We start from the raw sequence: 13,596 nt of genomic DNA on the forward strand, positions 1-13,596 counted from the left end.
AGATGTTAAAAAAGACACATAAAGGGAAGTGTTTCCTCTTTGAAGGTGTGTACACTGCTGCGCCTGCAGCTGCCTTTAGAACTCACCCTCACCACCTTCCAGCTCACCTGGTGTGCCCCCAGCTTTGTGCTGTTATTGATGTTGTACTTCACCTGACCCAGGCAGCTGGAGGTGTGTGTGTGCGTGCTTAAGCTCTTAGGTGGGAGCATGTCTTGGGTGGTCAGTGATGTATTTAAGTATTTAACAGCTGCCCCAGAAAACTTGTCTCAAAGTCTCAACGTGGTCTAGATCTGAACGTTCTTACTTGTGTGTATGTGTGTGATTATTAGAAGCAGGTCCCTGTCTTTGAATCTGTCTGTTGAGTTAAAACACTGAACATGCTGATACTCTGGTGTAATGGGCGTAAGTGTGAACAGGTATGATTAAAGCTTTGAAATGTTTCCTTAAAGGATCATTCTTTGGCTTCAGAGGATCCAAAGCCTGGTCAAATTCAAGGTAACTCTTGGTGGTAATCATGCAGACAGATGGTGGATGGTTGAAATGCAGACAGCAGCAGAAAACATGTCTGTTTAATGAGAACTGCAAAGACAACTATCTGCAAGAACAGACTTTGTGAATGATAATTCCTCCCTGTCTATCTCTCTCCCCTGATATTCGGGTGTATTCTTCTTTAGTTGCAGTTTTCGAGGCAGGTAAATTTGGACAGCATTGTTTGATGTCCTTGTTAATACCCAAGTTCTCTGATTTCCCCCAAAGAGATCATTAAAGTTTCATCTTATCTAAGACATGCAGACACGCAGATGGCAGCCTGGAGAGATTTAGCGGACAAAAGGAGTAATCCTTGATGTTTATCTCAATGGTGTTAAGTACAATAGCACATTCTTTGCAACTAATTCACTGGTATTAAGGGAACTTGCTCTTCTTATGCTGTGATGAAGGCTCATGCAGAAATATGTCATCCATTTGTAAGATTCATTCCATAAAAAAATGAATGATCAGTTTTTTTTCTTTTTTGTGATTACTTTTCATTTATCTGCTTCAGCTTCATATGTGAATAGATTATTTTGAGAGTTTTTAGTTCTCAGCACCTCAAATGTCCTTAGAGAATGTACCATAGGCTTTTGTTTATGTAGCGTTAAAGCTGGAGTGTAATTTAAAAATATGCATTGGAATAACTTACAAAGCTGCTCACTGGCTTCTTGGTTTGGATTTATAGTTCTATTTATTTTTATTCCAATCACCACACTAGTTGTGGAAAGAGGCATTTAAAAGTTATTTAACAAGGAAAACTATTTATATGAATTCAATGAAAACGGTAACAGTAGTATACATAGAAGTGTATAATGTATATTTGCAATGATTATTTTAAGCTCTTGAACATGGGCTCTATTTTTATATATTGTGGCAAGAAGATTTTAAAAATGCTCCCGTAGACTACTTTAATCCACAATTGAAAGTCAGGCTTTAATGGTTGCAACATAATCTGTCAGGGCAAATATGCCGATCCGAGCTAGTTTACTCAAACTGATTACATTTGCTGATTGCTCAGGTTAACTAACTTTAATAAGGTTAAGCCATGTGCTTTCAGATACCTGAATCACTTCTAGGACTTTTTGAAGTTTCTAGCTCTGGTAAAAAACTTCTGGAAGCGGTACATTCTGTTATCTGGATTTCGTGTGAAAGTCTTGAAGTAACCGCTTCCTTGCTTGTATCCATAATTCCTGATCTCCTGACAAACAGAGGGCAGTATACAGCTGAGAGATGTTTGTCAGAGGATGTAATCTTTACTGGTGTGTGTTTACATTTGTTCAAATCTCCACTCTCCCCCTCTAGCTAGCCTTGTATACAGCAGAGTGGAGTTTACAAGCAGCACCTCCAGAGCTGTTTATCTCTGATAGTCACAGTGTGCTTGTTCCTTTAATCTCATGTTCCAGACTCAGGACACCTCCGGTACATCCTGTGTACATCAGGCATGTATGGTGTAAGCTGTTTAAAAGAAGGGGGGTGGTATACACTGTTTGTGTGCAGCACTAACAGTATGTGTGTTGCTTGTGTGTTTTTATCCCCAGGTCACTCGTGTGCCAGTGGAGAGCTGTGAGCAATACACCTCCTGTGGAGACTGTCTGGGGTCAGGTGACCCTCACTGTGGCTGGTGTGTGCTCCATAATGTGTGAGTACAAAGACCGCTCACTATACTTTATCTATCCAGTAAATTAAGGCTTACATTCACTGAACACTATGTAGGGATGTATAACCTGTTATTATGACAGATTGAATGGTGGAAATACGCTGGAAATGTAACGTTAACGTTGCATCTGCATGACCAAAGATGGTTGTTGTAACACAACTTTTAAACGTTGCAGTAGAGATGACATTTTCAACAAATAGATGTCCAAACTACAAAGAAAAATGACTAAATGTAAATAAAACAGGATTCCATTGGCTCCACCATTTCAGAAAACGTCATCAGGCACCTAACAGCTGAATACCATAAGAGGGGGGCACTTATATGGTCTCTTCTCTTGAACACTTTAAATAAGATCCCATTTAAAGGCACTAACAGTCTTCCCATTTGGCATTACTTTTGGTCTGCCTACGTTCTTATTATGATCATGTGTTATATATAGCTCTATAAACATATTCTATATGTTTAGCCTGGGTTTTATTTATCTGCATAACAAAAATATATGCATGCAATTTTTTTCCGTGTATATCAACAACTTCAACTCATTCGAATGCATCAGAAATGAACAATCTGACCCCTGTTTAAAAGGCAAACATTTCAAAAGTTGCATTATTCTCCTCTTGAAGACAGGCCTGATAAAGCTTGCATTTTTAACAAATAGAGACTCCAGCCTGTCACTGGTAGATAGCCTATGCTAAGGACTTTGTATTTTCCGACGAAGTGACTGGTACAACACTTTTACCAGTCATGCCATCCACAAAAGTGCTAATCAATGTTCAAAACATCCATACTTTAACACAGAAGTAAAAAAGAAACAGGGATGTGGAGCAATAATAATTCCAAGTTATCAGTGTTGCATTTATTTGTACATCTGTTGAAAGTGTTCTCTCTGTGAAGAATAGAACAGAGCATTAGAGAGAAGTATAAAACTTGCCTACTTGTTCACAGTGCAAAATGGTGCAGGTCATGGTCCTGTTGTTGACATAAGAGGTACTGATTCAGAAATCACAGAGATGGGTGAATGAAGCATCAGATGCTTCCTGACGATCTGATTCATGCATTATTTGACCTTTAATTTCCTGACGATGTCCTTTGTGCTTCGTAATCCTTTTTTCCATTCAGTAAAGTGTTTACCATAAACCTGCTCCATTAATGAGTGAGACTTACATTATAAGCAGTGACATTTATACAAAATGAACCTCTAACATTTGGTTGAGAGTGTGTGATCTTTGAGGGAGCTCTCTCAGAATCAGATCTGAAACCGTCTTCATTCTAATAAATAAAGTGTCAGGCTGTATGGGCCGTGGCCATGGTACACACCTGTGCTGATAGATGAGCAGCTGATGAATGAGCCTCTGACGGGGAAGCATGAATGAGCAGCTGGTGCCAATTAGCTAATGCAAGAGCGACTTTAGAGCTCTGACTGAACCAAAGCTGTGCCCCATTTGTTTTCACTCTGCCTGTGTATCAGGCTCCGTCTACATTTGACTGTTGTGCTTTACTGAGATGTTTTAAATCATCATGATGGTACACAAACAGAATTTTAAAAGAACTGTTAACAAACAGTAAACTATAGAAGGATCAAGGTAAATACAGTACTGGTTACAAACTGTATTAATACTCATAAATGTTGGGGTCAGAATACCAAAATTTGCAATCCAAAGAACCAAACTGCAAACAACAAATCTGTCTTTGAAACTCGGTTCTTCTGCGAGAGCACAACAACTCGCATATATCACACTCACTGCTGTGTTAGCCCCACAAAAACAACACTGCATCAAACTACTTGAAGAATAGGTTTCTGTGTTTCATAAAGTTCATTTGTTGCTGACATTGTTTCTTACCGATAAATGTGATGTAAAACAGAAGAACGACACAGGACATCGTTGTTTGCATAGTGCTGTTTCGATTTATCTGAAATAAAAACCAGAAAAAATGTATGCAAAACAACCTCATTTTGCTAAAATGATCTTAAGGCTGTATATATTTTGAGGACACAAAGCCTTTCAGGTTTGAGGGACAAGGAAGTGTTAATGTTGATGCTGTCTGAATGTGGCGACAGTAAAGTTATAAAGCTATTGAGAAAGTTATCCGTCTCCATCCTGCTGTCTCCTTTTAATGGAGGGACCCAACCACCTAACATCAAACCCTCATGTTTCAAAAATGAAGGCACTGTATCTTTCTTGCATGTAACATTATTTAAACAGCACATTTGCCACACTCCCAAAAAATTCAGCCTTTTCAAAACAAAAAAATAATCGCACAGAGGTCAAATACCGTAGTGCTAAGTGATCACTTATCTTTTCCCATTTAGAATTTATTTGGATCATTATCTGTATAAATTAAGTTAAATGTGATGGAAAAACATCAGTTTTTTAAACTTTTTTTGGAACATTTTATCACAGTTTTATTACTTTTAACAATAATTATGGTTTATTTCCATGCTTTAAAGACTCTTGGGTAAATGCACATTCTAAAATACTCATAATGGCATACCAATAAGCTAAAAATTGTCAATTCAGGCACAGATAGACCATTTCAGATTTCTAACTGTCATCCATTCATACGGTATGTCATATTTGATCAGAGTTAACCAAACTAAATCATGGGAAAACTATTCATCTGAAACTATCACAAGACATGAATGCTTCTCTGTAAGAAAACATCCAATGGTACTAAACAGACTTCTTTTACATAAACCAGGACAACTGTAAGATGTTCAAATTTGGATTTATGTTTTAATAAAGAAATCTGAATCTGTGTTTGTCCAGAGAGATTTTATTGGTTGACAAAATGCAGTAATACATGCTTTGAAACGATAAAATCTGTGTCATTTTTACAATAGATACAATAGAGAGCAGCGGTGGTTGAGTTGCATTGATATAAACTAAAAGCAAGCTAAATATTGGTCTCTGTTCAATGACTCTTTCTAAACCTGCACTGTCTGCAAAAACCATGAAAGATAACAAGTTGTAGGTGACCAGGACTTACATGTTTTTTTGCCAAGGTATAAAAATAGGTATCAACATTGTTTTATCTTTACTAGTATGGTGTAAAAGTTATAAGTTCTGTCAGCATGACAACCCTAAATTGTGTATTTTCTTTCTGTAGGTGTTCAAAGAAAGACCACTGTGACCGAGCAGAGGAGCCTCAACGTTTCACCACCAGAGTGGAGCAGTGTGTCAGACTCTCTGTCCAACCCACCACCATCTCTGTCACCATGTCAGAAGTGCAGGTAAAATGTGTTTGTGTGAAAAGAATGGGAAAGATGGACAGAAAAAGAGAGAGGCTGGTGAAATGAGCTATAATGAAATGTGTTCCTCTCTCATCTCGTGGCGTTTGGTCAGTCACTCTGAGAAGGAGATGAGTAGTGAGTTTTGAGTCCCATATTAGAGCAGCATTTTTTGCTGTGCTTCAGTAGAAACCTTGTATTGATTTAGCATGTATCCCCTCCTCTTCTTTCTGCTCTTAGTTGGTCCTTCAGGCCCAGAATGTGCCCAGTCTGTCGGCCGGGGTGAACTGCTCCTTTGAGGACTATGTAGAGACGGAGGGACGGATCTACAGTGGACGGATATTCTGCCTGTCCCCATCGACCAAAGATGTGGCCCCCATCACACGAGACCAAGGTATGAATGAAAACATCTCAGCTTTGCAAGAATACAATGTTTAAAATATCTGAAATGGTAGAAATATCAGAATCAGAATCAGCTTTATTGGCCAGGTATGCTTGAACACACAAGGAATTTGACTTTGGTAAACTGTGCTCTCTTTGTACAAGGCATAAGAATAAGACATACAAATAAAATAAAATAAAAATAATAACAATAACATCAGCTATAAATACAAAAGAACAACAAATAGGCATTACTAATATGTACAGGCTGAAATAATATGATAAAGTGCAGTGGTGAGTAGCAGAGGTAGTTTTTACATTATAAAAATAGTAGTTAAATAATACAAAAAATAGAAATCTGGAATTCTGCTTGGAGAGTTGTTGCATTGTATATTTACATGTGTATTTACAGAGAGTATTTATCTGATAGGTATGACACTGTTATGGTTTAGTGTTTAGTAGAGTGACAGCCTAGGGGAAACTGTTCTTATGGCGCAGGGATCACAAACCTCCGACTTTAATTCAATAAAATATACATATATGTTGTTATTGTTTAAAAACAGAATTGTACTGGATACATTGGAGGACTTTTTGTCTTTTTGAGCAAGTGTAGTTTTGTTTTATGAAGCCACGTCTCATACTGACACTGACACTGGTGTTGTTCAGGTTCACTGCCCATTCACCTTCCAGCCAATTAAATGTTAATCAGACGGTCAGCTTTGAGGACAAAGATGCTTTAGTTAGTCCTAATAAACCATCAAAGGCTGCTTCTGTAATTTTAAAAAAATCACAGTATCTGAGCTCTTTCTAACTTCTAAAACAGTCCACTAATTAGCCTTCAAAGCAGTGTCATACTGTTCCCAGCCTTGTTAAGCTAAATCAGCAGAACTGATAGTGAGGAGATGTTAAAGGTGGTGTTAATGTTTTTCTAAGCCCATACACCCATTGTTTAATTCAGAAGGTATTTGTGTTTGCACTGGAAACAACTTTCCTGTCCCTCTTCCAAGACTGCACCCAGTAACTATGGCGCTATGGAGCCATGACAGCATGACGCCCTACTGAGGCTGACTCTTCCTCCAGCAGCAGACCCTTTGTGTTCTGTTGCTGGTTTGTTGTTAGTGTAGTTGCTGTTGCAATACATGCCCATGTTTTTGGGGGGCATGCTTCCATCATCCCCCATTAAAAAAGAAAAGTGAAGCCAAAATACTGCCAAATTGGTTGTTGATATTAGCAGATACATCAGCATGATAAGAACAACATGTCATTTAGTTGACATTGTCTGCCCGCTGTCTCAACTGTAACAATGGAGGAGGCAGGCTTTATGACCTGCATCCAGTCACCAGAAGCTTCACTTTCAGGGAGCAGTTGTTTTGTCCATCTTCTGATAGCCCATGGTTCATATCTGGACCAGAATAGAATAGAATACTTCTTTATGTCATTGTTGTGAAACAATGAAAGGCAGTTTAGCAGCTCTTCACAATAGCAGCATGTTAAGAAGTTACATTTTAAAATAACACAAAATGACACTCAAAATAAAATCAAGGCACCATAAAATGATAAAATGAGTTAAGAAAAATAAAACAGATTGCACTGTTTATATTATTGATACAGTCTGTGTAGATTTATAGTTGATGTTGGTTTCATTCAGAATAACTCTTAGCTTGTTTTTACTCCAGCTCACAGTTGCTGTGTCGCTACATTTGTTGGCAGTAAGCTTCGGTAATCTTGGGTTAGAGGGCATGCGATTATTGTAAGGGTGAGAGGGATGAGATAACATCACAGTCACTGAAATTGGGAATTAAATCATTCAATTCATCAAATGATTACTGATTTAATACTGCACACTTTCCAAGTCTTGCATATCCTGCAATTAATTAGTCCAGCTCCATCAGCAGCCAAGTTGGGCATTTTGTGTTATTTTCTATTTTTAAGTTTTACTTTGAGACAGAAAAGTTTTCTGACATTTCAGGCATTAAACAAACTTTAGTGTCAGAGAGAAGATCACATATTGTCCCAGGCTTTACAGTCGAGCAGTTCTGTCTGATGCTGCACAAGCATAAATTGTTTTCTTCATTCAGTCTGTTCACTCAGCTGTGAGAAACACGGTTCATTCTGCTCTTTAAACTGCACCAATTGCTTCAGGATTATCAAATGAGAAACTGCTGATTCACAAACTCTGTGCACAAAAGCCATACATTTATGTGGACAGCTGAACTGTTGCCTTGACTGGGTAACTTCCTCACCGGTTCTATTGATTCTGCTCCGGGCTCTGCTCACACTCCGGCAGAAACACTCAGGTTTCAAAATGTCAAATGTACAGAAATTGACAAGTACTGTAGAAAATGGAGCTGTTAACATTTCACAGTGTATATATGGGGCTTTGACTTGCTCCTTGGTTCACAAAAGATTTCCCATACACTTAAACAAGTTGTACAGTCACTTATACAAACATATGAAGGCTGTTGTAGGGAGAAAGCATTTTTAATTTGATGTTCTGTCTCTTTGTAGGTGACCAACGGGTAATAAAGCTGCATCTGAAGTCGAAGGAGACGGGGAAGAAGTTTGCCAGTGTGGATTTGGTCTTCTACAACTGCAGCGTCCACCAATCGTAAGTTTTTAACTTTCACAATGAAGGCTATTTTAATAAGGTTGAATGGGATGGAAATTGAAGCGAAAGAAAGACAGAGAGAGAAATATCTGCACAGCCTTTTTCTAAGTTAAATAGCCCCAGTTTTATTTATATATGCTTTAAGTTCACAGACCCAGCATGATGCAGGCTTGTGCATGTTTAAAAAGCATTACAAAGGTTACTATGGGCCTTAAGAAAAACCCACTAAAATATTGGCCTGCAAATAAATCCTATAATGAAGAATGGAGAGAACAGCATGAAACCTGTGCTAATTCATTATTCAATGTATTCAAGCTTTTTACAAATCAATTAGTTAATTAAATCTCAAGCAATGAAGCGACTACTGGTGAGTGAAATAATAAATCGATTCCTAGCCATGCAAGACCTGAAAGGGCAGCCAGGCTTGTGTGGCGAAAATACATCATTCGTTTTCCCGGGAAAAAGGACTGATCTCTAATTTAGGTATAGGAATAATGATCAGCTTTTCAGCTCTGCATGAGAGCAGTTTTTGTGTTTATGCACACTCCACACTGAGGCTGTATTTAAGAGAAGAAGAGCAGGGGGAAGTAAAACAATGGATACATATACTGTACCCTTTTAAGTTCAGAGAGGGGAGCAGTGTAAAGGCACATGTATAAGGTTTGTTTAGTTTGTGTAGTATAAGTTGAGGTCAATGAAAAATGAACCATTTCTGTCATGCTTGAAGTTTATAAATGATTTGTCTTGTTGCCACCTGTTTTGTTTGCTGCACGGACACAACATAGCTGGAGTTAATTATCTCTGATTACATGACCTCGCTTAACAACAATCTGTAAATCCTGTTGTCTATTTGATGCTTTCAGCTTTCTGCAGGCTGGTAAAGAGACAACTTTACTCTTCACTCTGCAAAATAAATGTTATTTCCTTTTAAAAAAGGAAAGAAAATTACTATGTGTTATTTTGCTGTTCCAGAAGTTAAGGGGTAGATTGTCATACCTCTATAGAGGGACGTTTAGAGCTGTGTTTGTTAGTTTCTGTCTTCAGTTCACCAACAAAAGCCAGGAGGCCTGTAGTTTTTGGAGCCAAATGAGATCTTTTTATGTGCATATCATCTTAAAATTTTGAAACTGGAACTGCTTTGTTTTGTCCAAATGACCTTAAGAAATATCTTATCAAGTGACATGACAGTGTATATGAATCAACAACACTTCAAAGCACCAAGCAGCTAAAAGGTTAAAAGGCAGAGTTGAATCCATGGTGGTCTCCAGGTTCTTCATCTAACAACAGCAGACATTTCCACATTTGGTTTGTAGTTTGGTACTGGTATTTTCTACAGAACAGTGGATTCATCAGAAAGTTAGATATATTAAATATGTCTGACTCAAAATATGTGTGTGCACATCCACTGCTGACCTCAAAAAAAGCATTTGAATCATTTTAACTTAACGTTTTGAGAGAGAAGGTAACATTGACATAGACTCATCTTGTTCCAGATTCAGTAGGTCTGGAGCCAACATTCAAACTGCAGTCATCAGGACTATTACTAGCCAGGACAAAACACCATATGCTTTTAGTTGTTCAGTCTCAATCGTGCTATCATCTTTAAATACTTGTACTGATTGTCATTTGAACTCACACTTAAAGACAGGGAGGGAGAAGAGAGGAAAACAGCACTGAGATCAGCCTGATGGCAGATGAAGGATGTGATCTTAATTGAGCCGCCTTGTTAAATAAAGGTTAAATGAAAACAAATAGAATGTCGTTCCCTGAATGACTCTTGGCTGCTCCTCTAAAGTCGCTGACTGAGATTCACTCCTCACGTAGTCTCTATCGCTCTCTCTCTCTCTCACTGTGGTGTCGACCACCTGGCACCGACTCACATTCAGATATCTGCACTTTGTGTCAATACACCTGAAATGAAAATGCAGCTCCAGCACACTCAGAGTGGATTTCTCTTTTGCTTGCCAAGTGCAGATTGATGTCAGCAGCACTCTCTCCTCTAATGTTTACATATCCTGTTGTTCTCTCTATCACAGGGGGTGTATTTTTTGTTTACTTATTTCTTTTGTCTGTTTGGAAGAGTCAGAGTGTCAGAACATAAAAACGTGAACATTTCTAGCCAATACTGTCTGTTCCTTAGTCACATCAAGTTCTCAACTTTATCAATGAATCATCCAGTTAAGGTCTAGATCTAAAGTTACAAGGAAACAAAAACCATCCCAAAAGTAGAAGTAGCTCAGTGTGCTTCTGGTGAAGGGTGCCAAACAGCACCTCATTGACTTTGATTTTGAGGTGAAGCTGCTGTGTTTAGTGTTTTGACTGGGTTTTAAGTAATGATCGGACATCATTGTTGAATGCTTGAATATTTGTTCACTTTTTAAAAGTCAAAGAATTATTGCGAATATTATCTAATTTTACAAGTACAATTTTTCACCGGTGCCTGGTTGTAATATGGTATTCCCATCAGACGGTGGTTTTGGATCTTCTTAAAGCTGTTTGCTAACTGCTTTAAGAAGAAGAAGAATGCTAACTTCATTAGATAGTAAAAGAAGAAGTTACTTTAAAGTTGGTTATTTTTAAAGCCCTGCATGGTCTCAGTCCCAGTTTTATCTCTGACCTTTTAACACCATACACTCTAGTGTGCAATCTGTGATCCTCAGGCAAAGAGCTGCTTTCGGTCCCAAAAAATCCTCTGAAAACAAAGGGGGACAAGGCGTTTTCAGTCCAGGCTCCACAGCTATGGAATGAACTGCCTGAGGAAATTAGGTTGGCGATCTCTGTGCTCTCCTTTAAGTCATTGCTCCAGACGTACTTTCATCGGAGAGCATTTCTTGATTGTATTTGATCAAAGTGTCTTGCACAGGCATGAGCATGGCTGTGAAAAGTAAACATACATGAAAACAGCCACGCTGCTGCGTCACAGAAACACCAACATAAAGATCGAGACAGACACTGCCCTGCCTGCTACCAGCAATACCTTGTCCCAGACTGCCACACAAATGGACTGCTAATGGGACAGGTGTCCCATGTAGTGTTTACTTTAACTTTCTACACCCGCTGCACAACAAGTCTTGTGTCAGTCACTGTTGTCTCAACTTGACGTTTCATTCCTGCTGTCAGAGAGCTTGATTACGAATAATCGCTGAATAAATGCTCGTGATTATCGAATAGTATTTTGGCTTGAAATGCCCATCCCTAGTTTTAAGCCCCAGTTTCATTTGTATTGGAGTACCTTGGCTAGCCTAATAGTTCAGATCATACATGAACACACTTGCTTATACACTCATACTTTCATTCTCTACTAGTACTGCTACTAGAGTGATGTCATGGTTTTTTATAGGCCATGGAAAATACTTGGGTTGCTGCACAAAACATGATGGGATTTCCAAGAATGAGGGATCAGCAAGGCAAAGAAATCCAAAAGTACAAAAGATTTATAATGCTCAACATTTGCTTACCTCCAGACAGCCAACCAAGCTCCTCTGTCTGTCTTCTGAACAACTTTGAGTTTGACAGAAAAATGGCAAAGTCAAACTCATGAAATATTTGTCGTAGTTGATAATGTAGCCATCAAAAGGGATAAATAAATTACTTTCTTTGACAGCAGCCAGTCTGAAAAAGCTCTCTCCCTCTTATTAATGCATGACATTATCATTCAGTGGACCGGCAACTGTTTTGTGCTGCTAATTTTTGGTACATAAAACCTTTTTGTTTGGAGCTTTCAAGCATTTGTATTAAAAAAGTTCCAGAGCCAAACACTGAAAAGAGCTAAAAACTCAAAAGCACTAATTATGCTTCTAACCTTTAAGACCTGAATCACTGGCATTAACAGCAAACAGTAATAAGGAGCATAAAGTGCACTTGTCCTGCTTTTATTCTCTTTCATGTGACCATCCTTCCCTTTAGCCCCCTGATACTCTCTTCCTCTCCCGCCTTCTTAACGTCCTCTTGTCTGCCTATTACTTTCTCTTCCCCCATCCCTCTCTCCACTCGTCTCGACCCCTCTCGTGCCTCTCCATTCCCTTCCCCTCCTCCTCCCTTCTCTTGCCCCTCTCTCGTTCATCAAGCCCATTTATTGCCTGCGCTCTGCTCTCGGCCCTGCATATATCTGCATAGTAATAGGCGGTTAATTAGCTGGAGCCGGGTGCCTGTGTGGAGATCGTCATAATGTAGTGGGCTTTGAGAGAGAGCTCACCTGGGCCACTTCTCAGGGCCTCCAGGCCTGGTTCAATGGCTTTGGATTATTTTGTGAATGTGTGTGTGTGTGTGTGTGAAAGTAGAGAGTGAACATGATGTGTCGGAGTAGCTGCACTGTACTGTTTATTTATGCATGTTTTGGATATATTTTTTTGGATTTGTGTGTCCCTCTTATTAACCGGCCCACCTTGCCCCCCCCTCATGTTGCTGCATAAACAGGCATGCTGCTGTTTGAGCCTTTGATGTCGGCTTCCCTGGCCCCCTCAGGACTCTGCAGGACTATAAAACTACAGTGCAGATATTATCGCAGCAGCTGTAACATAAACCCACATATTATACACCACTCCCTCTCTGCCGTCCCCTTTCACCTCTGAATCTTTGACCTCCTGCTGTGTTGGAAGGCGCATGAGCCACAGCGTTTAGATAATAGAGTTCTCCTCGTGGGCGTGGTGAGCGGCTGAAACTGTTGCCACAGCAGACGCACAGGCATACAGTATCGGCACAGATGCACGAGCAGAGCGGCCTGCAGGCATGTTGCCAGACGGGCTTGTGTGTTACTTTTAAGTCTCACATAAAGATGGATGCACAAACACTTACACATTCTCATACAAACACACACAAACAGGTGCAAACACAGTCAGGAGAAGCTCACAGAGACAGAAGGCACAGACTCAGTGCAGCAAATTACGCTGCAAGCTATTTACATATGCTGTTACAATATTAGAAATTTGCATCAAAAAAGAGGTTTGGAATAGTTTAATTGAGCATGCGGGAGGAGGAATAATGCATGTTTAAAGAGAGGAAGAGAAACAAAACGGGGTGAGAGCGCTGGAGGGGAGAGTGAGACGAGGGAGAGAACTCAGTTTCCCTGAGAGCTGATAGGAGGCATGAAGAGGGAAAGAGAGATCTAAAGCAGAGTGTTAGCGAACCAGACAGAGATTGTGCCCATTGTGTCAGGAATAATGTGTCCCACACAGCTAAAAGGTTAGCGCT

The 13,596-nt window shown here is 39.4% G+C and overlaps 1 protein-coding gene across 1 annotated transcript in view; it reads left to right on the forward strand.

Annotated features, from left to right (window-relative positions):
* The window catches only part of LOC117821529 (plexin-A1-like), a 281,657-nt gene that overhangs the window by 132,820 nt on the left and 135,241 nt on the right, over nucleotides 1-13,596 (forward strand). The window contains exons 5-8 of the mRNA XM_034695886.1: nucleotides 2,070-2,170; nucleotides 5,297-5,420; nucleotides 5,658-5,811; nucleotides 8,307-8,406. Coding sequence (XP_034551777.1) covers nucleotides 2,070-2,170; nucleotides 5,297-5,420; nucleotides 5,658-5,811; nucleotides 8,307-8,406 — 479 coding nt within the window. The remainder of the gene's footprint in view (nucleotides 1-2,069; nucleotides 2,171-5,296; nucleotides 5,421-5,657; nucleotides 5,812-8,306; nucleotides 8,407-13,596) is intronic.

Source organism: Notolabrus celidotus, chromosome 11, assembly GCF_009762535.1.
Source record: "Notolabrus celidotus isolate fNotCel1 chromosome 11, fNotCel1.pri, whole genome shotgun sequence".
Taxonomy (NCBI): domain Eukaryota; kingdom Metazoa; phylum Chordata; class Actinopteri; order Labriformes; family Labridae; genus Notolabrus; species Notolabrus celidotus.